At 47.1% G+C, this 24,554-nt stretch overlaps 1 protein-coding gene and 2 pseudogenes across 1 annotated transcript; 1 reads left to right on the forward strand and 2 right to left on the reverse strand.

Moving 5' to 3' along the window:
- Nucleotides 1-1,079, forward strand: part of LOC129354339 (slit homolog 3 protein-like) — a 184,987-nt pseudogene extending 183,908 nt beyond the window's left edge.
- A 2,603-nt stretch (nucleotides 1,080-3,682) lies between these two features.
- Nucleotides 3,683-7,352, reverse strand: LOC129354342 (leukotriene C4 synthase-like). The gene is made up of 5 exons (XM_055023842.1): nucleotides 7,236-7,352; nucleotides 6,865-6,964; nucleotides 5,003-5,073; nucleotides 4,799-4,880; nucleotides 3,683-4,147 (listed from the first exon to the last, which is right to left on the reverse strand). The coding sequence occupies exons 1-5, from the start codon at nucleotides 7,291-7,293 to the stop codon at nucleotides 4,012-4,014; spliced, it is 447 nt and encodes a 148-aa protein (XP_054879817.1). The 5' UTR covers nucleotides 7,294-7,352; the 3' UTR covers nucleotides 3,683-4,011.
- A 2,098-nt stretch (nucleotides 7,353-9,450) lies between these two features.
- Nucleotides 9,451-21,478, reverse strand: LOC129354360 (mastermind-like protein 1; annotated as a pseudogene).
- Nucleotides 21,479-24,554: the final 3,076 nt, after the last annotated feature.

Raw genomic sequence — 24,554 nt, forward strand, 5'->3', positions numbered from 1 at the left:
GCTGCTGCTCAGAGCAGAGCTGGTAAAAAACATTAAAGGGTTAACAGAGGAGCCATGTTGGGACGACTTCATGGAGGCGGAGCTTCAGGAAGAGTTTTCAATTTGAAGAAATAAAAACAGGAAGTAACATTTATTTGAAGCCATTTTTGATACATTTAGCATTTTTATAACAACTGGAAAAACCTTTAAATCAGCAGTTAGCAGGTGACTCTGACCCCTCCAGGTGTGTCCATGGTACCTGCGTTGCCACGGCGCAGGCCTACAGCTGCCGCTGCGCCGACGGCTACCAAGGCCCGTCCTGCGACCGGGCCCGCCTGCGGCTGCGTCCACGGAGAGTGCCGGACCTCGAGTCCGGGGTTCTGGTCTGCCACTGCGAGCCGGGCTTCACCGGACCCGCCTGCAACACAGGTAAGACGGGCGCCCGCCGACCTTCGACCTCGCCGACTCTCTGACCCCGCGCCTCACCGCCTGCCCCTCCCCCGCCGCAGAGCTGCGCTGCCAGGGCGAGACGTTGCGGGAGCAGCTGAAGCGGCACCAGGCCATGCGGACCTGCACCTCCACCAGCAGGGTGCCGCGCGTGGCGTGTCCCCGGTCCTGCCAGGCGGCGGCGCCGCCCGGCGTCTGCTGCGGCGTCACCAAGACGCGCCGGCGGAAGGTGGCGTTCCGCTGCACGACGGGTCGTCGTACTCAGAGGAGCTGGAGACGGCCCTGGAGTGCGGCTGCGGCCGGTGCCCACTGTAGTCCCCGCCCACCAGCTGTAGGCCCCGCCCCAGCTGTAGGCCCCGCCCACCAGCTGTAGGCCCCGCCCACCATCTGTAGGCCCCGCCCATCAGAGGAGCGGCCCTGGACGAGCAGAACAGACACTCAGAGAAAATATATTGTAAAATATATGTGAGAAACATAGAACTTATTTTTATTATGGATTTTTCTAAGATGATAAAAAGACTGATAAGTTGTTTTTAATGTTTCATAGTATAAAAATATTTTCTACCTTTGTAATAAACTAGATTAACATTCCTTAAAGTATCTGAATTTAAAAGTTTTAATGTAAATCTTTATAAATATTTCCTCTAACCAAGCGATTCTGATGTATTCGGCGTATTAGCATGACGTTAATGTGAGAAGAGGCTCCGCCCACCAGGACTCGGACCGCAGCGCCAACAGGTCAAACCAGGTGTCTCCTTCACACTGGAGCCCTCTGACCTCTGACCTCAGCTGCAGTCCAGTCTCCTCCAATTTCTCTCGAGACTCGTTTCTTCTGCATTTTTTCCTTCCACTCAACTTTCTATGAGCATCTTCCTCTGAGGGTTGAGCCGAGGTCTTGCATCAGATCCGGTTTTTATCGTATTAATAGATGAATTATTGGAGTTCAATCAGAGATTCCTCCTCAGGGATCCGGCAGGTCCGCCCGACCAGAACCACCTGCCTTATCGCCATGGAAACCAGCTCTTCTTCTGTGCCTTTCTGGAGTCAGATGTTTTCTGTCCAGCTGCTGTGGACGGTTGGATGTTTCGAGGTTCTGCCGACCCGGACCGGACTGAACCGGCCCGGCGGTTCTGAAACTGATCCAGCAGCGTAACGATGAATGTGAAATTGTTTGGGATCAACTCCTCTTTCTCCTCTTCCTCCTCCTCTTCCTCGGTGCAACGCCACAGAAAACAAAATGGAGTCTGTTGGAAACTTAGATTCACAATTTGAAATTTTTTTTTTCCATTTTTGTTTCTGCTGCTTCTAAAATTGACAAAACGCTAAAAAAAAACAACAGTGTTGTTGTTGTTGTTGTTGTTTAAGTTTTTTAGTGTCTTGAAATGAGCCAATCGCAGGCACTGCCCTGTTACCTAGCAACCAGAGCAGCGCTGATAGCGGCTGGTTTTATTTTATTTATGCAGGTTGTAAAAACACGACATCAAAACAAACCGTTCAGAAATTTGACTTGTATAATTAAGCCGATAAAATATGAGCTAAAACCAAAATAAAGTTTAAAATCACACTCTTGTTAATTGTGAGGAGGCTCTACTTCTGCTTTTCAAAGATGTTCGGTGCTTTGCAGCCCATTTTCAGCTGAGGGTAAACTTTGTTGGGGGCGTGGCCAGCAGCAGCTTATTTGGATTTAAAGTGACAGTGCCCTAAAACAGCTCATAAAGAAAATGACCTAAGAATTATTTTGTGCAAAAAATAAAAGGAACATGTTTTGTGTAGACCACAGGCTGCCCCTCCTCTGCCCGGGTGGAGAGCCAAACACCAGCAGCTCCTGTCATGACTCCTCCTCTTCCTCCACTGGACAGCAGCTTCATACAGGAAGTGTAATGGGGCGGCCATCTTGGAACTACTGGAATGTTTTTAGTTTTGATTACATCAAACATTCAGCGACTAGACCTGCAGCACTTCTTCCTTCTTCTGCCCCTCCAGGAGTCCCAGACACCATGTGACTCCTCCCACTCTCACTCCTCCCACTCTCACTCCTCCCACTCTCACTCCCACCATCCTGTCCCGCCTGTTAAGGTTCATTGTGAACAGAATAAACCTCAGCTACTAGTTATTGACAGTAACTAAACTGATCTGTACTCTCACCTGTAAAGGTCGTAGGTTACATTTAATAAATTATGTGATTATAACTGATGGTTTAATTGAATGTTGGAATTAAACGTCTATTGAAACCAGTGAAGTCAAAATGCAGTTTGTTGATCCCTGAAGGAGGAAGTTGCTCTGGCTGGAAATGTTTTGTTCAGAACTGGATGAATTTTTATGAAATTCACACTTTTTTCAGATTTTGCTGAGTTTAAAGTTCAATGTGGTTTTTCACTGCCAGGCCAGTAGAGGTCACTAATGAGGCCACAAAGTCACATGTCTAACTGCACCAGCTAATGCTAACATTTTCCTGTACTATTGGCAGAGCCAGCATATTCATGGTAGTTGTTAGCCTGTACAAGGCTAATGACACCATATCTACTGCCAATGCTAAGCTATCCATGCTAATGGCCAACAGAGAAAAAAGACAGTCCAGTTGCTGTCCAGCCTCTCCAAAGCTAATGCTAGCTCGTGCGCTCCTCATGTGGTTGCTAAGTTACCATTGACTATCAGCAAACAGATCAGTACCTTCTCATGCCTTATTCTCCCTGTGTTAAGGAAGTAGCCATTGGTGGACCAGAGTCTTAATTTTGGCACTTAAGCTGTTCCATACACATCTCAAAGGTGAGCTGTGAGTCAAACTGTCTTCCTGTCCCAAACGTATTTGTCTTCAAAGGACCGACCTTTGCCCTTCAGATGACCTGCTGAGCGTCGGCAAGTTGTGTTGCTGTTTCCTTCCTCTCGATTTTCATCCTGATGATTCAGTTTTAGCTGAAAACCTGAAGACATTATTCATTTTACTGAAGCGCCGATGTCACAGTTGCTGCTGATTGGTTCGTTGGCGTTGTGACGTCATAACTGAAGTTTAAAAGCTTTCTGAAAGTCGTTTCTAAAGATTTGCTTTTCAATTGTTTTCTTTGGCGCCATCTGGTGGCCAAATGTCAGAAGTACAGCTTTGAGCTTCTCTACCTGCAGAACCAGAACCAACCAATGATTCACCTGCCTGATTTCTATTGGGATCCAACTTGAGGCTCGGGGGCCGTTTATGGTACCAGATTGCAGTTCTAGGAGCCACAGGAGACTTTTTATTATATAATATAATCTCAACTAAATATTATTTTAATGAAGCTTTTTATTCATTGGCAGATTTATTCTCATGGTAAGAGATAGTGAAGTTAAGCAGAAAAAGCAGACAGTAAATGATTCATGTCAACGTTTTCTGAGTCCAAGTCCCAGTTTTTACCTAAAGAGTGGAGGTTCTATCAGAACCAAGCAGAACCGACCAGAACTTGGCTATAATGATTGAAGTTCAGAGAGACAAGCGAGTCATGAATGAAGAAACGGCGCGGTTCTGTTTAATGACCCGTTTTCATTTTCACAGCAGTTGGGAAAAGCTTTCGGAACCGGATCAGAAACACACAGCAGACCCTCGTCCTCTCCGGATCAGAACAGGGCGTGGCCAAGCGCCTGCAGCAGGTCCAACTCCAGGTAAACCCGGCAGAACGACAGGAAGACGCCGACGGCCGAGAACCCGATCAGAGCCCACAGAACCCGAGCGCTGAAGTAGAGCGGAGCCAAACTGAAAGAGAGCAGACCAGAACTTTAACAGAACCTGAACAGAACTGTCTTCATGGATCTGTTTCTGCTGGGAAACATCTGGTTCTGATCCAAACCAGCAGCAGGTTCTAATAGTTTCATTGAGTTTTTGTCTCTTACAAAAACAGTTTTTAGGGCATTTTCTAGTTATTAGTGTTAGTTTTAATACTTTGGTTCATTTTTAAGTGCAGAGACTCAAAAAGATCAAAGAAGTGTGATTACATTTACGTTATTTCCACAAAATGTTTTAAATGATTGTTGACCAATCAGCAGATTGGAGAATTATCTGAACCTTTGTTGTGTTGCCGCCCAGCGCCACCAGGGGTCGCCAGGCGCGCCTCTATTTGCCAATAAACAAAATAAACTGTGGGACAATTTCACATCAGTTTGAAAAGCTAATAGATTTAAAACACAAAAGCAACTTTCATTAAATCTGTTGCTGCAGTGTGATTTAGTTTTTCCTCAATAGAACTGTTTTTATTTCAGTTTCTGTTATTTCATTATTTTTAGACATTATAATAACTATAACAACCTCAGCCATAAGTTTATCAGCTAAATATTTTCATCTAGAGTGATTAAATATTAAAGTTCAGCTGCAGAACCAGAACCACCGAATCCGACCCAAAGCGCCTACCGTCCCTGAGCCGACTGGGCGTAGCCCCAGAAGTAACACAGCCGTCCATAAAGGTAGAGCAGGCCGCAGAGGCTGGACAGGCCTGCAACACACACACACAAGCACATGGACACACACACACACACACACACACACACACACACACACACTCTTAGAGAAGTCCTAACAGGTAAGTGGGCCAGGTTCTCGCGGCCGGCGGCTCACCTTGGCTGAAGAAGACTCCGGACATCCACAGGATGGTGATGAAGATGGGGAAGTACTCTGAACAATTCGCTCTGAAACATTGACAGGAAGTCACCATCAGGGGACGCCAGAGAGCCTCTAACCACCAACACAGAGCAACTTCCTGCAGGTGGGAAAAAACTACCAAGAGCTTTGCAGATCAAGAAAAGCAATACATCGTCAAAATAATTCCCAGAAAAAACATTTACTTTTATTTTCCTAGCAAATGTTTATGTAGTTATTGTTACATGGGGCGGCCAGCAGGTGTCACTGTTGTGCTCTGTTCAGCTTCTGTTGATCAAACTCGCTGACATAACGGACAAAGATGGAGGCCACTTTTTATTTTCAAATAAACACTGAAAATATTTATTTCTCTAGTCATCTTTTGTTTTAATTTCTCCAATAATAAAGAGACAATCAAGCCAAAGCAGACTAATTTGGAAATCACTGTTGATCATCAGAAACATTAAGAGGGTTTTGAAGAGTTGAGGCATGAAATGACAAAAGAATATTATTAGAAAGTTTATGCTTTTATTGCTTTTGCAGTTTTTTATATTTGGAAACAAAGGTTGGGCAGCACATGTTGATTTCAGCCAAGTGTGATCAATACAAACAGACATTGTTAATAAAAGAAACAATTTGTCAAGTACCTGAATAAATAATCAGTTCATACAAACATACACTCATATAAAACCCCACAGCCAGAAAAAATGTTATTCTTGATTACTGTATTGTTATAGTAAATGTTTAAATTATTTTTAACTTTAGCAATTTTACTGTTATTTTTTTAATTCATATCATTTTTCTGTTTCTTTTATTTAAAATAATAGTTATCATTATCTGATCTCAATCTGATCTGGTCCATTTTTCCTCCAGAACTGTGTTTAGTCATTTCAGGTCTATATGTTATAAAACCAAACGAAACCTGTTCATGTAAAGGTCAAAGGTCACACTAACGGTGGAAAAATACCCTGGTATTTAAAATGAAAAAAAAAAATTCTCATCATAATAAGAACGTTTTTATAATTAGAATAATAAAGTTCATATTATGAACTTTCAGTTATAAATTTTTTAAAGTTATTTTAAAATTATTTAATATATTTTTTTTATTTCTGAACGTCTAAAGAGGCCAATAGCATTCTATTGGAATTTGGCTCAAAGGCGCCCCCTCCATTGTTCCAACAGTTGGATCTCCCTGATTCATCAGCCTGTAGATTGAAACTTTATCCACTAATATTTCATAACCACACATGACGCGTATCAAACCCTACAGGAAGTCCTTGCCAATCCTTCCCACAAAACAGGAAGTGACAGTAAATCCTTTTTGGAAGATCAGCTTTCACCAAACTTTTAAGACATGCTGCTGGACTCACATTGGACTGAAGGTTAAATGGAAGGTGTACTAAAAGCGCTGCCTGGTGGATGGGTGTGGGAACGGCGTGAAAGAGTGCATGGTGGGATGGGCACAGGGCCGGAGCGACACTGTTCTACGAGGGACATACCTGGCTGCTTGGAGCTTTAATTATTATTTTTATTAGTAGTATTTTCTTTTTCCTCTTTCTTTTTTCATCAAATTATCAAGTTGTATCGTTTAATAGCATTTTGGTGCAGTTTCAAACTGCTCTATGAATAAATTTGACATTGCTGGGACTTTACACCGACTTTCATTCATTTTCCACAGCCTGACCCAAAAACAGTGTTTCCCTCATGCGGACTAGGATTTGTCCCCACAAGGAGCAGAGGTCCCCACTACCCCAAAATGTAGACAAGTAGGTCCCCACAAGGAAGTAAAAACCTGGTTCCCACACTCACACTCACACACGCACACACAGAGAGGTACTGACTGGGCTCTGAAGATACGCTCGAACTCCGGCGGTCCGTTAATGCAGGGCGGAGACACCGAATACTTCCTCCTGGCATAAATGACCTGCAGGGAAAAATAAGCTGTGCACACACACACACACACACACACACACACACACACACACACACACACACACCATCATCATCCTCGCCTTCATCAGACTGATTTTCATACAAGTTTATTTTCCGGGTCGGTTCCGACCGGACTGTGGGAACATTGGAGGTCCGCTGTGTCAACACTGAATGCAAATTAATTAATAAAAGCTTCAGACAAATAAACTGTTTATCACCAAGACTTCAGAGTTGAGGACAGCAGAGGAAAGCTGAACCGGACCCAGTTCCTGGTTCTTACCTTGCTCCAGAACTCCCAGTACGGTCACAGCGCCGAGTCCGACTGCCTCATCCAGCATGGCTGCAGGCCGACAGGTGAGACTGAGGCTGGGACCAGGGGGAGAGAATACACCTGCAGGGGGCGGGGCCATACCTGCAGGGGGCGGGCCCATATCCGCAGGGGGCGGGGCCACGAAACAGAAAATAAGAGAAACTGGAAAGAGATGGAGCTAAAAAGTGAAAAAGAATTAAATTCACTAAAATAAAAAAATTAACTCTTAAAGTTGGAAGTAAATTGGTAGCAGAGACATTCCTGCCACTCTTGGATTTCGGAGATGTTTTATATATGAATGCCTCGACCAAATGTCTTCAGTCACTGAACACTGTGCGTCATTATGCTTTAAGGTTTATAACTGGTACTAGATGTTTTACACATCATTGTGATTTGTATGCGAAAGCTGAATTGCCTCCTTTTAGCGAATGGAGAAACAATCATTTAATGATCCTGGTTTATAAATCTCCACTCGGCCGGCCTCCAGCATTTTAAACTCTCTAACAGAGATCTGTTAGTTCTCATTCTTTATGCTCGAATGTTATTCTTCTGCATGTTCAACGTGTTTGACCTGAAAAAGGGAAGCAAGTATTCAGTGTGTTGCTCCTACAGCCTGGAATCAACTCCAGTCTAAACTCAAGATGTTGGAAATGATTTCATTGGATTTATTTCAATCGGTTCTTAAAGAAAGGCAACAAGAGTCTGTGAAACAGTGTCACTGCTTTTAACTTATTATTGTTTTATACTTGTGAATATTATTAATTGGTTTTAGTTTGTAACCAGCTTGCTGTGTGTTGCAGACTTTCTGCCCAGGTCCCTCTTGAAAATGAGATTCAGATCTCAACGGGGTTAACTGGTTAAATAAAGGCAATAAAAAATAAATATATCTCATTATAGTATCTCAAAATGTCGAGATTTTTCTATCATTTCTTTTACCAGAATGGCAGAAGCAGGCTTCCGTAGAGGTCAGAGGGGAAAAGAGAAACTCTTGCAGTGGGCGGAGCCAAATAAAAATGGTTCCTGCAGCTGATTGGACGGAACACGACGTTCAATCCGAACAGTAACTTTATAGGATGAAATATTGCTGATGATTTCAGTCGCTGCCATTTATTTAACTTCAACTCGCGGTTCACAACTGAACATGTCATTTTCCTAACTTCCAATTTTTTAAAAGTATCTCATTTCTTCATTTCCTCCTTCCTCTGGCCTAGCAAACACCCAGAATGCATTGCGGCGTAAACGGCCTCCGTGAAAATAATTTATAAAAACGCTACAGTATTTTTAAAATGCATTTACATTGTTTAAGTGTTCACAGTAGTTTCTACTAATAGGTTACATTTCAAATTAAAAGCATCAACATTAATCACTATTTTAATCACTGTCAGTTTTTATTGCGGCGCTTCAAATTTAACTTAAAAATATTTACAAATGGCAGCTGAAATAATGCGAACCTGACATTGTTAAAAAGTGAACATAGAAATATTTAAAATATTGAGACAAAAGATGAAACTTTATTTTACTTCCACTGAGATTTGCTGCTTTTCTTCTTGTTTCTTTCAGAGCTGAATCATGATGACAGATAAGAACCAAACCAAGCCCAGATTTGTTTCTAGAGAACTATATTTACATAATACTCTTGTTTTACAGAGAACCATATCAAAAGTATAAAATACTTACAAAATTCAGCTGCAATATATAAAAATAACTTCTATCTTCTCCAAATCATTAGGAAAGGTTTACATAACAAAAATATATTTATAGACATTTACAGAGAGCCGTTTGGGCCCAGAGGCTGCAGAACCGAGCCCTGCACGGGAAACCCAAACCCAACCAGACACAGTACAGTAGATAATCCCACGCTGTCGGGGTCAGAGGTCAGAACCGACCAGAACAGAACCGGAAACGTTCAGAGGCGATACTGGCCGTCCAAACACTGCGATCTGGATCAGAACCGCTTCACTTCCTGACCTGAACCTGCAGCATATTAACACATTTACTGGGTTTTACTGCTGGATTAGACGCTGAAGGTCAGATTATAATCCGTGGCCTGGCAGACCAGATTCTGGGTTCAAGCCGCATTTCCTGCAGAGCTTCATTAATGCAGAGTGATCGCCACAGAAACATCCAGAAAGGAGCAGCTTTGCATAAACAGAACCAACTGTTGTTGTTTCCATAAATTTCCTACAGTATGAAAATGAAGCCTGGAGGAGGAGGAACAAGATGGCCGCCGCAGGGCGGAGGAGCAGTGCAGTGGTTCAGTAGTACTCTTCATCAGATTCACGCCTGCCAGAACCAGGAAGCACCAACATCCAAGAACAGGAAGTCATCCTGGGAACGGGTCCTGGACCTCTGATGTCAGGAGCTGGGATTGGACAGGAAGTGGATCAAACTTCTGGGGTGCCTGGTGAAAGACCCGGGTCGGGTTCTGGATGGATCTGAGGTTCTGACGAGTCGATGATGTCATCAGCAGGGATCAATGAATACGTCATGAATCTGATTCAGACCCAATAACTGATCAACGGGAAGGCAGACAAACGAGTTCTGTTCTCCAATCAGATCCAACGAAACATTGGACCTGCAATCATTCTGATTGGTTACCAGAGTGAACCAATCAGAGAGCAGAACCAGAGTCTGGCTGGTTCTGCTCTCTGATTGGTCCATCTGCTGTGACATCAGAACATCTCTGACCTCCATGTTGGTTTTTCCAAACCGAAACGTGGACCAGAAGGGGCGTGGCTTTCAGAACAGGAAGTGATGTAACCTAAACCTTTAATGCCGTTTGTCCAGTCAAGAGCTGGAGTCACATGATGGTGCTGGTCCGGTCCGATTCTACCAGCAGAATCGCTCCATTGCTGGTCACAGTTCAGAGGTCAGAACCAACCGACTGTCAGCCGGTAAACAAACCGCCGCCCACTCCTCGTCAGAACCAGATCCAGAACCAGAACCAGAACCGGGTCAGGACCAGGCCTATGTGTGTCCGGCCAGCAGCTCGTCCAGGTCGGCCATCCACTCCTGCGTGCTCTGGCCCTTCAGCAGCGAGTCGACCAGCTCGCTCTCGGCGGCGAAGCTTCCCGCTGCTGCGTTGTATCCGAACGACAGCTGCTGCTGCTGCTGCTGCTGCAGCTGCTGCAACTGCTGCAGCTGCTGCTGGCCGCCGCCGCGGCTCACCTGGTAACCTTGGTTACACGGCAGCGCCTGGCGCCCGCCAGCCTGCGGCGCTCCGTACGCCACCAGGTCCGGCAGCACCGGCCCGCTCTGATTGGCCGGCTGATGCTGAGTCTGAGCGGCCGGCGGCGCCCTCTGCTGGGCGGCCATGTTAGTCTGCATCATCTGCTGGTTGAGGCCCGGCACCACAGTGCGCCCACCGAAGGAGGCGGAGCCGGCGGCCATCTTGGGGATGCGTGGCTGCTGCATGTGAAAGGCGTTGGCGGCAAAGGCGTTGGCATGCATCGCCGCGGCGCTGGCCGGCTGCTGCTGCCAGGCGGCGCCCGCCATGGCTCCGCCCATCCCGCCCGCCTGCATGCGCGTGGCGGCCAGCTGCTGCTGCTGCTGCTGCTGCTTCAGCATGGTGGCGCCGGGCGGCTTGAGGAGCTGCTGCTGCGGCAGCTGCCTGTAGGGGGCACCCATGGGGCCCAGCGGCTGGCGCTGCTGGCTGGGGTGAAGGGTCATGCCGCTGTACAGCGAGTCCACGCTGGCTCCGCCCCCTCCACAAGACGGCAGGCTGATGTCAGCCTGACTGGCTGCAGGGGGCGCAGCCACGCCGCCACTGGGCCCCGCCCCCTGCGCAATGCTCATTCCCATCATGCCTTGGTTCTGGGGAAACTTGCGGGCGCCGGTGGCGGGGCTTCCCATGGAGCCCATGTTGCTGATTGGCTGAGAGGAACCTGAGAAAAAAAAAAAAAAAAAAAAAAAAAAAAAAAAAAAGAAATCAGTCTAAACTAAATATTTTACAGTTTATGGAAACAGGATCAGTAAGTAATTTGTAATCCAAACTGTTCTGGTCCAGAGACCAGACTTGGTCCGGTTCTGGGAGGCTCAGCGAGGAACCAATCAGAACCTGACCCGGTTTTAATGAGCCGTCTGCAACCTGCAGAACCGACCGACTGGAGGAACAGAAATATATCATAGCCAAGTTAAAATAAACTTTGAGCTGCCATGTTGCGCCGTTACGTTACGTGACGTTATGTGACGTTGCGTGACGTTGCGAGACGTGACGTGACGTTACGTGACGTTACGTGACGTTACGTGACGTTACGTGACGTTGCGTGACGTTGCGTGACGTTACGTTGCGTGACGTTACGTGACGTGACGTTGCGTGACGTTACGTTGCGTGACGTTGCGTGACGTGACGTTGCGTGACGTTGCGTTGCGTGACGTTGCGTGACGTTGCGTGACGTTGCGTGACGTTGCGTGACGTTGCGTGACGTTGCGTGACGTTGCGTGACGTTGCGTGACGTTGCGAGACGTGACGTTGCGTTACGTGACGTTGCGTTACGTGACGTTTGCGTTACGTGACGTTGCGTGACGTTACGTTGCGTGACGTTACGTTGCGTGACGTTACGTGACGTTACGTGACGTTACGTGACGTTGCGTGACGTTGCGTGACGTTACGTTGCGTGACGTTACGTGACGTGACGTTACGTGACGTTGCGTGACGTTACGTTGCGTGACGTTGCGTTGCGTGACGTGACGTTGCGTGACGTGACGTTGCGTGACGTTGCGAGACGTGACGTTGCGTTGCGTGACGTTGCGAGACGTGACGTTGCGTTACGTTACATGACGTTACGTGACGTTGCGTTGCATGACGTTACGTGACGTTGCGTGACGTTACGTGACGTTGCGTGACGTTGCGTGACGTTACGTGACGTTACGTGACGTTACGTGACGTTGCGTGACGTTGCGTGACGTTACGTTGCGTGACGTGACGTTACGTGACGTTACGTTGCGTGACTTTGCGTTGCGTGACGTGACGTTGCGTTGCGTGACGTTGCGTGACGTTGCGTGACGTTGCGAGACGTGACGTTGCGTGACGTTGCGAGACGTGACGTTGCGAGACGTGACGTTGTGTTGTGTGACGTTGCGAGACGTGACGTTGCGTTACGTTACATGACGTTACGTGACGTTGCGTGACGTTACGTGACGTTGCGTTGCATGACGTTACGTGACGTTGCGTTGCATGACGTTGCGTGACGTTACGTGACGTTGCGTGACGTTGCGTGACGTTACGTGACGTTGCGTGACGTTGCGTTGCATGACGTTGCGTTGCATGACGTTGCGTGACGTTACGTGACGTTACGTGACGTTACATGACGTTACGTGACGTTGCGTGACGTTACGTGACGTTGCGTGACGTTGCGTTGCATGACGTTGCGTTGCATGACGTTGCGTTGCATGACGTTGCGTGACGTTGCGTGACGTTACGTGACGTTGCGTTGCATGACGTTGCGTGACGTTACGTGACGTTGCGTGACGTTACGTGACGTTGCGTTGCATGACGTTGCGTGACGTTGCGTGACGTTGCGTGACGTTACGTGACGTTGCGTGACATGCGATGTTTGTCTGTGGAGCCGCAGAACCAACACATCCTTTATTTCCCAGTCAAATGAGCTTCGATCCAAAACCGTGACAAACAGAAACAAACAAACGCAGCTGAGGAGGAACTAAAGAACTGAAACAGCTTTCATTTAAATTAATTTGCTGTTTAAAAATAAAAGATGAAAGCAGCAGAACCACCCGGCCTGCTGAGAACAGGCTCTGGTTCTGGTCCTCCAGTTCCGTGTTTAACTGCGAGTTCTGCTGGTACCGGCCCGGTGTGGTCCGGCTGAGCGGCTCTACCTGTGAACGGCGCGACGTTCTGCTGGGGGAACGGGTTCTGTCCGGCAGCTGGACCCGCCTGGTCCTGGTACTGAGGCGGCGGTCGGGTCAGGTGTCGCTGGAGCTGCTGGTCCTGCCGCTGCTTCTCCTGCAGTGAATCGGTTTAATGGTTTTTATTCAATTGGAAAAAATTATTTGCTCAGTTTTTAAATTTTGTTGATGCAAATATTTATAAATTTCTTACAATTTTAAATTCATTTATGTTTTGGTAATCTGGTGGAATGATGACCTTTGACCCCACCTGTTCAGCCAGCAGCTGCCTCTGCATGAACTGCTGCTGCTGCTTCAGCGCCGCCATCGGGTCTCTCAGGAAGGCCGCGTTGCCGTGGTTACCAGAGGTCATAGAGTTGGCCGGACCCGAAACGTGAGGAGGAGCCGCGAAGTTCTGATCCTGCGACAGAAAGGAGACGGATTCAGGTCCGCTGCAGCAGAACCAGAACCGGTCGCTGACATTTGGTCATCAGTTGATCCGAATTCCTAAACAGAAGCTGTTTATAACAAGATGGCCGCCCTGGGAGAAAGGATCTTTAAACTCCAATAAAAAGGATTCATGTCCGAGTTCTGTGAGGGCGGTGCGTCCGGCTCGGTTCTGGCTCGGTTCTGGCTCATGTTATTTATCTAGTTCAGAGCTTTGACCGAAGGTGGCGCTACAAGACGCTCTAAATCTGAACAGAGCGGCTCTTCAGCGGCCTGGGCTCGGCTGGTTCTGAATGAAAAGACTCCTCCAGCCCCCCCCCCACCTGTTGCTGCTCCCCCTGGTCAGCTGGCTGAAACACTAAATGACGCTGTCCCTTTAAGACCCAGAACTGAAGCAAAATCTGGATGAAGGTTCGTTGTTGCTGGACGGCTCAGACTTACGACGATGCGGCGGTTCTGATGCGGCCGGGCTGAACCTCAGCCGGACTCGGTCCCAACAGAAGCTGTAAAACAAGATGGCCGGCCGGGTTCACTCTGACCTACAGAAACTTTTAAAACTCATCGCCCTGGGAGGCGCAGGTTCAATTCCCGGCCTAGTGACCTTTGACCTCCATCCCTGTCAATTAACCATCTAATAAAGGCCTCAATAAAACCTTTAAGGACAAACTGATCGCCAGCCCCCCACCACCTGCTGATGCTCTTTAATGGCCGACGGGGGCCGGAGAGAGTCGCTGTGCGTGCAGCGGCCGGCCCGGCGCCGCGCCTTGGGCAGCAGTGTGGAGGTGTGTCCTACCTGTGGGTGAGTGAGGTGCGGCCTGAAGCTCATGCTGCTCTGCTTCTGCTGCCTCAGCAGGCTCAGCAGGGCCGCCTTGTCCTGGCCTCCGGGGGCCCTCGGGGGCCCGGGCCCCCCGGGGCCGGCCTCGTAGTGCGACAGAGGGATGGTGTTCTTGTAGTTGAGGACGGCGGCGGGGCTTTGTGCGGCCTGGTGGCTCAGCGGGGCCCGGAGGACAGGTGCGGCAGCATGGCGGGGGCCCCGGCGGGCCCCGGCAGGTAGCCGCCGGTCCCCGCTTTGGGGGAGCCCTTGGCGGGCGGGCGGCCAGCAGCAACTGCTTCTGGGCGGCAGGGGTGAAGTCGGGGGGTAGAGGGTGGGGCTCTGGGAGCTGTTGGCCATCTGCGTCCAGGTGGGGCCGCCGTGGGGCCCCTGGCCGTGGAACTTGGGCCCCAGCGGCGGTTTGTGCATCTTGCCCTGGATATGTTGCGCCCTCTGCTGGGCGGCCAGCTGCTGCAGTTGCTGGGCGGGGGACAGGTCCTTCTGGGGGGGCAGCAGCTGCAGCGGGCGGGGGGCGGGGCCGGGGAGGCGGCGGGGGAGCCGGCGGGGAGGGCCGGGGCCCCCGCGGAGCCGGCCCTGAGGCGCGGGGAGCCGGTGCGGGAGTCCGGGTCGAAGGCGGCGGGCGCCGGCGAGAACTCTGCCTTCACGCTGGACAGGTCGGGCGGCGGGGGGGCGGGGCCGGCGGCCGGCGGGGCGGGGGCGGCCCCGGGGCCCCCCGGCGGGTCCTTGCGGTCCTCGAAGCTGTAGTTGAGGATGTCCTGGATGTCCTCGATGGGGACGGAGCAGTTCAGCTCCTCCATCAGCTCCTTCCACTCCTGCTCGTTCAGGTTCAGGTCCAGGAAGAGCCCGTTGCCCCCGGCGACCGACGGCGGCATGATGGGCAGGATGTCCTCCGGCTCCTGCTTCATCTCCTTCTGGTGGAAGTCGGGCTCTGGGTCCGGCGGCTCGGCTCTGCGCGGCCCGTTGGCGGCCCGGTCCGTCAGGCCCGGCTTGGCGTCCGGGCCGGCGCCGTTCTCCAGGCAGGCCTTCTTATTGGCCGACAGGCCGTCGCACACGCCGTTACTCAGAGGGGAGCCGCCGCCCTCCAGCTTCCTCTTCACCACGTCATGAAGCTGCAGCAACAGGCAGGGGAGGAGAGAGACGAATCATCACAGTGGTTAGGATGAAACTATTGATCATTAATGACAATAATGATAATAAATTATCAGAATAATCTAAAGCTAAAATAATCGCTAAAGTAACCTTACAAATATTTCAGGCTACATTCTAGAAAAGAGGCAAATAAATGAATAATTTATTCATATCTGGTCAGTTAAACTGGTGAAAATAAATAAAAAATTTAACACAATAGTAAAATGAGAACATATTGAGAGCTGGCCGGAGCTGGAAGGCAGCTGAGCTACAAGCATGTGAAGCGTTTGAGGAACGTGGGACATCTCAGCGTTCTGCCAGACAGATTCAGTTTCATCACCAACAAGTTTTATTGAGCTTCCATTCCTGATGTTTCAGCATCTGAAACGTCACATTTAAACAGACGAAACGTTTATTGATCACGTTTCCATCAATGTTGTTCATAATTATTACTTCAACGTATTGGAAGTGATCAATGGAAAAAAAAAAAACGGTGGTTTTTCTGCTACAACATGAAGTTTTTTCCATGTATATCTGAAGTTTTAAATATTTTTCTTCATGAACTTTTATCAGACATAAACAAAAGCTTTCCATAAAAAAAACATTCACACTATTTGGAGTTTTAAATTTTCATAAAGTCATTGGACCGTTTTTGTTGTTTTTTCTTGTCTGTAAATAAAGAGTCGTTTTAATTTGCAGCTCCTGATGAAACAAAGTAATAAATCGATTCCAATCAGTTTCTGAACTGGACTTTAGATCTTGGTAACGAAATACTTTCTGCTCTGGCTGAGAGCGAGACGACGAGTCTCTCGGTGGATCTGATGCGTTCGCAGCAGGAAATGCCACAAATCAGGCCATCTTTACTGCTGTAAGCGCGGCAGCGGCCATCTTTACTGCTGTAAACACGGCGCGGCAGCGGCCATCTTTACTGCTGTAAACACGGCGCGGCAGCGGCCATCTTACTGCTGTAAACACGGCGCGGCAGCGGCCATCTTTACTGCTGTAAACACGGCGCAGCAGCGGCCATCTTTACTGCTGTAGCGCAGCAGCGGCCACCTTTACTGCTGTAAGCGCGGCAGCGGCCATCTTTACTGCTGTAAGCGTGGCAGCGGCCATCTTTACTGCTGTAAGCGTGGCAGCGGCCATCTTAACTGCTGTAGCGCGGCAGCGGCCATCTTTACTGCTGTAAACACGGCGCGCAGCGGCCATCTTTACTGCTGTAAGCGTGGCAGCGGCCATCTTTACTGCTGTAAGCGTGGCAGCGGCCATCTTTACTGCTGTAGCGCGGCAGCGGCCATCTTTACTGCTGTAAGCGCGGCAGCGGCCATCTTTACTGCTGTAAGCGTGGCAGCGGCCATCTTTACTGCTGTAAGCGTGGCAGCGGCCATCTTTACTGCTGTAAGCGTGGCAGCGGCCATCTTTACTGCTGTAAGCGCGGCAGCGGCCATCTTTACTGCTGTAAGCGTGGCAGCGGCCATCTTAACTGCTGTAGCGCGGCAGCGGCCATCTTTACTGCTGTAAACACGGCGCGGCAGCGGCCATCTTTACTGCTGTAAGCGTGGCAGCGGCCATCTTTACTGCTGTAAGCGTGGCAGCGGCCATCTTTACTGCTGTAAGCGCGGCAGCGGCCATCTTTACTGCTGTAAGCGTGGCAGCGGCCATCTTTACTGCTGTAAGCGTGGCAGCGGCCATCTTAACTGCTGTAGCGCGGCAGCGGCCATCTTTACTGCTGTAAACACGGCGCGGCAGCGGCCATCTTTACTGCTGTAAGCGTGGCAGCGGCCATCTTTACTGCTGTAAGCGCGGCAGCGGCCATCTTTACTGCTGTAAGCGTGGCGCTGCTGGGGTCGGCTACATTGGGCTCAGAAACCATTCAAGCAGAAGTCTGGCAAGTTATTTCTCTGAGAACTGAGCTTCTCCCTCAATCTCTCTCATTGATGGAGTAACACTGACCCCTACTGGAGAATTATTGAAACAATTTCTAAACAGAGGGTGCTGATGATTACATACTTTCATTAATTTTGGTTAAAATTAATATCATCTTTGTACTCTAACCCACAAACACAATTAGTAAAAATCCTGGATGGATGCATGTTCTGTATTTCATGAGCTGCTCTGATGTTTAAGGTTTTGGGAGAAACGTATTTGTATCTGAAGCTTTTCTGGTGACTTATGTTGATATTAGCTGAACTGCATTTTCAGCAGCTACATCAACTAATTAAGTCAGTTCTGGAGTTGATGTAAAGTCCATTATTTCAAACAAGTTTGTTGTAAAATAACTTATTTTTAGTGCATTAAAATGAGCAACAGAGTTTTTGTTCAAATGTCTTTCATTTTCAGGCTGAAAATATAAGGACTGTTGTTTGAACCTAATAAAAGCTGTGATCTGTTTAGTTTTCGTGTGTCACATAGCTGCCAAAGTCCCTGCCAACGATGCAGTGCAATGTCGGATTATATTTCTTGTCAAACTCCATTTTAACATAGGCAGCGATGCTGGTGAAGCAGATCAACTGAGGAGATATAGCTGATGAACTGACCTAGGGGCGCAGTGGAGTCAAATTACATTCAATGCTGTTTGGCTCCTTAGAGGTGAACAGAGGTCATACATATCCAGTTTGACACTAATCAGATGACCCATGTGTGATATAGAGACAACCGTATGCATATGGCGAGGGACTGATATTCGCCTTTTGGCCACGCCCACACGGTTCAGCCAACATCGACAGAGTTCATCATCATGTCATTTTATGTCAGGTGGTAGAGGATTAAAACCATATGAATCATACAGTAAAATTAAGACATACAATATAAAAACAGGTGACTTCCTGTTGGAAGTGGGCGGGGCTGATGACATCAACTGACCATGACAATGTGATCAGGACTGGTTGTAGTGAGACATGAAGTCTGATGCAGCTGTAACCTTTCATGTGGAAGTTATTAAACCTTGATGTTTCATAGAGGATAGTCAAAGTTTGACTCTTAGCCACGCCACATGCCTTAATGTACAAAAATCCTGTGATAACTTCTGACCATTAATGCCTGAAGACTCTCCTGAGTGATTCTGAAGTCTGTATCTCAATAGCTGTGGGAAGAGTTAGATCAAATACGATGTGTATAAAAAAAGAGGAAATGTTGAAGTTGATCCAAAATGGCCGACCCTGTTGGGTTTGGACCATGGCTCCAAGAGGCTTTTTTGTACTGACAAGATACATATGTGTGGCAAGTTTCATAATTCTGGGTTAAATGATCAGCTTGGAGCTGATCATTTAAAATATTCTAGGCGGCGCTGTAGAGAAATGAGGCCACGCCCACCAATGACTGTTATGGATTCCTGTTCGGAATGATGATTGATTGATTGGATAAGGATCCATCCTAGGGAGTTTGGAGCAGCTCGGCTCGAAACTGTAGAATTTAGAGTCAAAAGTATGGCAACGCATTGCAGGACTTTGCTACGCCGCCATAGCCACCTATTGACTCCATCGAAACGGTCGGGGTTGGAATCCACAACACTCCAACATGTCTTCTGTCTCTGGACACAGTTTCATGTTGATGAAGTCAAAGGGGTCAGATAGCAACCGTTCAGAGTAAAACCTTACACTTCCTGTTCTCAGGCCTTAAGTGATGTCATCATTCGACCATAGGGTATTGTAGGACACCAAGGGATGATCAATCACTGAAAGTTTGGTGCATCTGTGAGTTTTTGTGTAGGAGATATAACAGTTTATTTTTTTATGGCGAGTAGGTGAAACTTTGACCCTGGTAACACCCTCAGCATGCTCAAAAAACTCTGTTTTGACTACTTTTAATCAGCCATGCCACTGCGAAGGCCTAAAGATTTCTACAAAACTTATCAGAACTGAGCATCAGGATCTACTGGCTGAACGTGGCCATGGTGAACCCGTCTTTAAGGCCGTCTCACCAAACAGCCTGAAAATGAGTCCAATCCAGGAGCAGAGAGCAGCAATGAGGACAAACGATTCAGTTCACCCGCTAGCGATTCAGTTCACTCTCCAACGATTCAGTTCACCCTCCAACGATTCAGTTCACTCTCCAACGATTCAGTTCACCCGCTAGTGATTCAGTTCACTCTCCAACGATTCAGTTCACTCTCCAACGATTCGATTCAGTTCACCGCTAGTGATTCAGTTCACACTCCAACGATTCAGTTCACTCTCCAACGATTCAGTTCACTCTACGATTCAGTTCACTCTCCAACGATTCGATTCAGTTCACCCGCTAGTGATTCAGTTCACTCGCTAGCGATTCAGTTCACTCGCTAGCGATTCAGTTCACCCTAGTGATTCAGTTCACTCGCTAGCGATTCAGTTCACCTCCAACGATTCAGTTCACCTTCCAACGATTCAGTTCACTTCCAACGATTCAGTTCACCTTCCAACGATTCAGTTCACCCTATGATCAGTTCACTCGCTAGCGATTCAGTTCACCCTCCAACGATTCGATTCAGTTCACCCGCTAGGATTCAGTTCACTCCCTAGCGATTCAGTTCACTCCAACGATTCAGTTCACCGCTAGCGATTCAGTTCAACCGCTAGCGATTCAGTTCACCTCCACGATTCAGTTCACCTCCAACGATTCAGTTCACGCTAGCGATTCAGTTCACCGCTAGCGATTCAGTTCACCCGCTAGCGATTCAGTTCACTCTCCAACCATTCAGTTCACTAGCAGCAGCCGTTTCTCAACTTACAGCTGGGACGTCAAACTCAGTTTCATTTTGGGTCAAATCAAAAACCTGAATGTTCTTAAAGGGCCACAATGCATTGATAAAACCCATTAAACTGTCAATAAGAAGCTGTTTGTTTCAGCTTTAACTAAGTGTTTTTTAATAATATTGAACATCTTTTCACATTCTTCAATCCTCCAGGATAGTGTGACTGTTTCTGTTTTTTTGCAATCAAAATCACAGATGTGGTGATAATTTTAAACATTTGTATGGATTTGTACAATATTTACATTCATGTAACTTTTTATTAATCATGTTATCAAATTGATCAAAAACCCAATTTGATAACATGAAATCAATGATCAATTGTAAGAAAAATTTGCAGTAAAATCAGAAAAAAAATGTGGGAATCTGTTGATTTTGTGTGAATTTTGCAGATTTAAAAGAAAAAAAACTGCAGGGATTTATGGATGTAATCTGGAGTATAGCGGACCACATAAAAAGCTGTGGCGGGCCAGATTTGGCCCCCGGGCCCCGAGTTTGACACTTGTGACTTAGAGTAAAATGCATCTGCTTGGAGCTGTTTCATGTTCAAAGTAAAAGGAACCCTGACCAACATGGCGTAACGTTTGTTCTGGTTTCTCAAATTGATGACTGTATGATGTTTTTATGACTTTATAGTTTTGTGATGCACAGCTCTTTAAACTGTTGATTGATTGACAATCCAGCACCTGACAATAATCAGAGCCAGTATGGTGTGACGTCAGAGTGGTCCAGTTTCCTGTGATGCTGCCAGTAGAAACCAGTCCCATCCCAGTAAGACCTCCTCTGACTTTTAACCCCAGATTTCCAGGAACCAGAACCGGGCTCTGGCCCAGCTCTGTGGGGTGTGATTACCTCCCCTGCAGTGTGTGGATCGGACTCACCACCTGCCGGGTTGTGTTCCGGCTCTGCTCCGCCGTCCCGCCGCCCTCCGCGCCGCCCGGCGCCCGCGGGGCGTCCTGCTCCGCGCTGGGCGGCTGCCGGTGCTTGCTGGCCCGCTTGGCCTTGTTCTGCAGCAGCCGCTGGTGCAGGCTGATGTGTGCTGCCGGTCCAGCTCCAGCCGCTCCGGCGTGGCGCCGTCGTAGCGGGTTTCGCAGTTGTTGTGATGCTGCCGGAAGAGCTCGATCCTCCGGCGGAGCCGCTCCATCACCGCGCTGTGTCGCGGTGTAACAAAATCCGCCATCATCAATAAAGACCTGCAGTGAACTCCCGCCTCAGGTTTCGTCCATAAAATGCAGATTATGGCTCTCTGTCACTCTGGCGTCTATACCCCCCTGGCCCTTTACAAAGACTCCTGTGCTGGCTCCATGGAGGCGACCTTTGTCTCTAACGGCCTTCAGTCGCAGCGGCACTCACTGCCGGAGAGGAAAAGTAAGGTTTCTGGGTAAAATACCGTTCAGCCTCCTCATTTCAGTTGCTAAACATCAGCTCATTTAACTGGCTGAGCTACTGGAGCCACAGTCGCTGTAACGGTATTTAAAACCTGCTGCTTTCTGGATAAAAACATCTCCAAACAAACACCAAACTAACTCCCGACCAGCTACTGAAACTTAGCACATTCCTGCACTCTAAATCAGAGCCAAATATTCGGAAAACTCACACAAACTCGTGTTTTGAGACCCATGAACCAGCAGCCTCGGCCCGGACGCCGGGTTCTGTGCTGGAGGTGGTTTTCCGCCCGCTGCGAGCGACATTACTGCTCTCCAACTTAGCCAAACTTTTATTTTGAGTCGGGAGTTAGCTTTGGTTAGCGAATAGGAGCTAGGCTGCTGAAGTTGGCTTCCGATTCAAGGAAAGGACTGCTTCACAGTTTTTAGGGATTCTTTAATAATCTTAGTAGATTACAGGTCGAAACCCAGAACGTCCAGTGACCGGACCTGGTGTGAATTACCAAATTTGGTTTGAAGCTATTTAAAGAAAATTTTATTCAACTGTGCAAACTCACCCAAATAAAACAACTCTTGATGGATCACAAAAATAGTTCTAAGTTAAAATGTCTTTCAGTGGAAAATAATTTAGTTCATATTAACCACTTCAAGACTTAGACAGTGGCTTTAAAGCAGGATCCAATCTAATATGATTAAGACAGTTTCAAACAGCTTAGTATCCTCTTTTTATAATATCAGAAACGTTTTATAAACTACACAATCTATTTCTAATGAATGTAGTCAGGCTTTACTGGCCTTTAAATGTAGTGTTAATTCTAAATTAGACGTAACTAAAAGTATAGCAGATTCCTTTAAAACTGTGAACTAGCCTTTTATTCAATCTACCAACCGGATGCCAACTTCGTCATACATGGTGAGCTAACTGTGAAAAACTTACAACTTCTAAAACAAGAATTTTATAGAATGATTAAATACGGCTTTCACTAATAAATATTGTATTTTAAAATATAAGGTTTATCACACTTACTGTAAAATGAAGCAGTCCGCTCTCCCTACAGCATCTGTCCGGCGAACAGCAGCTGATCCTCCTCCCTGTAGCCGTTAGCCGCTGTGTTATGGGTCGACGGGCCTGAAACATTTAAATAAATCCTCATACTTTAAGTGACTTCGAATCACCGCAGCGGATATTCCTCCTTCTCTTGACCGAGCCCGAGTCGGGGAGTGAGCGGTTCAGAGCGAGCCACGGCTCAGGCTAACCGCGTCCCTCCTCCCTCCTTTATTGTTTCCCTGCGAACAGGCAGCTCTGTCCGGCCATCTTGGAAACTTTCTTTTCTTCCATCAGTGAGGAATGTTCCTGCTCCCGCCTCACCGCTGACTGACAACCGAAACAGCCAATCAAAAACGGACATAGCCTCATCGCTGATGGACAGCTAAGAGTAATCAATCAGGGGCGAGTATTGTCTTTCGACGTAAGACGAACAGCAGAGCCAATCGGAACGCAACTGATATGGAACCAGCGCGTGTATTTTAAATTAAATGCACTTGTCAGACTTGAATTAGCAGAAATCTCCTGAGTTTTGGAAGATTTTTTAAATATTAAAACAGAAAATGTCACTATGGAAGAATACTGGTAATTTCATTAAAATTATATATAATTCCCAAATATTAATTTTTATTTATAAAGGTACTTGTTTAATTAAAAACAGTGTGAGAACACACCGTTTGCCTTTATGAATCCATACCATAAAAAACTTTTAAAGTTAATTGTAATTATTTACAATTGAGAAAAAAGTGACACCGATAATTTGGATTTAACTGAAATTGTATCGATTAGAGCAAATTGATCCAAAAATAGATATCGATACCAACTTGATGTCAGTATCAGATCAATACTTTAGTTTCAGATTCAATCTTGAAATTTGATTCTTTGATCAGAACTTCATTTGCTTACATAATTTTTTTAAACTTTATTAAGGAAGCTATGCACAATTAACTTATTTGTCAATACCAATAAACTTTTCAAAATTTATCTTAGATTGTAACTAAATAATTAAAACAAAAAGGCAAATTGATATTGGTGATACTAGCCCTGCGCTACTTATCCAATTAATGGTACTTTTACTCGATAACTTTTGTACTCTTTCCAGCTGAATAAACAACTGCAGCTGTTGTTTGTTTCCATTCAGCAATTTTTATTCATCAAAACAAAAACATTTGCTTCACTGACATCAGGCCCTCATCACAGTGTTTCATTCACAGCTGGGTTCTGCTGCCGGTCGCTCTGAATCGCCACAGGAAGTAAAACCGCAGCAGATACAGTGTTCAGCGCAGTCAGAGAGCGATCAGCCCCGAACTCACCGTCCAGATCAACCCACGGACCGGCCAATCCCAGCGGGCACCCAGCGGGAAACTGTTTGGCTGTGAACCCCCCTCACATGATCAACCTCTAGAAAATCCTGATTTTTACATCTTTTAACAAGAAAACAACATATTCTAACACAAAAACAGTGAAATTAAATCATTTTAGACATTTGCCATGATTTCTATATAAGCCTGAAGACTGGGGAAGACCTGTGGGACTTCAAAATATTTAAATTCTACAAAAAACCTGTTAGAAAACGTCAGAAACTATTGTCCCTCAGAGTTTAAGCACAAGCAAAGAGTCAGAGAGGAAACGCTTTGTAAAAAAAAAAACATTAAATCCAGTTCAGCTGCACAGGGATAACCAATGAAACGTCAGCCAGCTCAGTCTAATTTCATCCTGCAGGTCACATACTGACTACCGAGAGCAACTTCACAGAACTCTGCTGAAATGACTCCTTAAGGTACAGATGTTAACTCCAGTCCTGCAGGGCCGCTGGCTGGCCTGCCACTTTCAGATGAGCCTCTGCTGCAGCACCTGGACAGAATAACGAGCTCGTTCTCTG

This window comes from Poeciliopsis prolifica, unplaced genomic scaffold, assembly GCF_027474105.1.
Source record: "Poeciliopsis prolifica strain line A6 unplaced genomic scaffold, Auburn_PproV2 SCAFFOLD108, whole genome shotgun sequence".
Classification (NCBI taxonomy): Eukaryota; Metazoa; Chordata; class Actinopteri; order Cyprinodontiformes; family Poeciliidae; genus Poeciliopsis; species Poeciliopsis prolifica.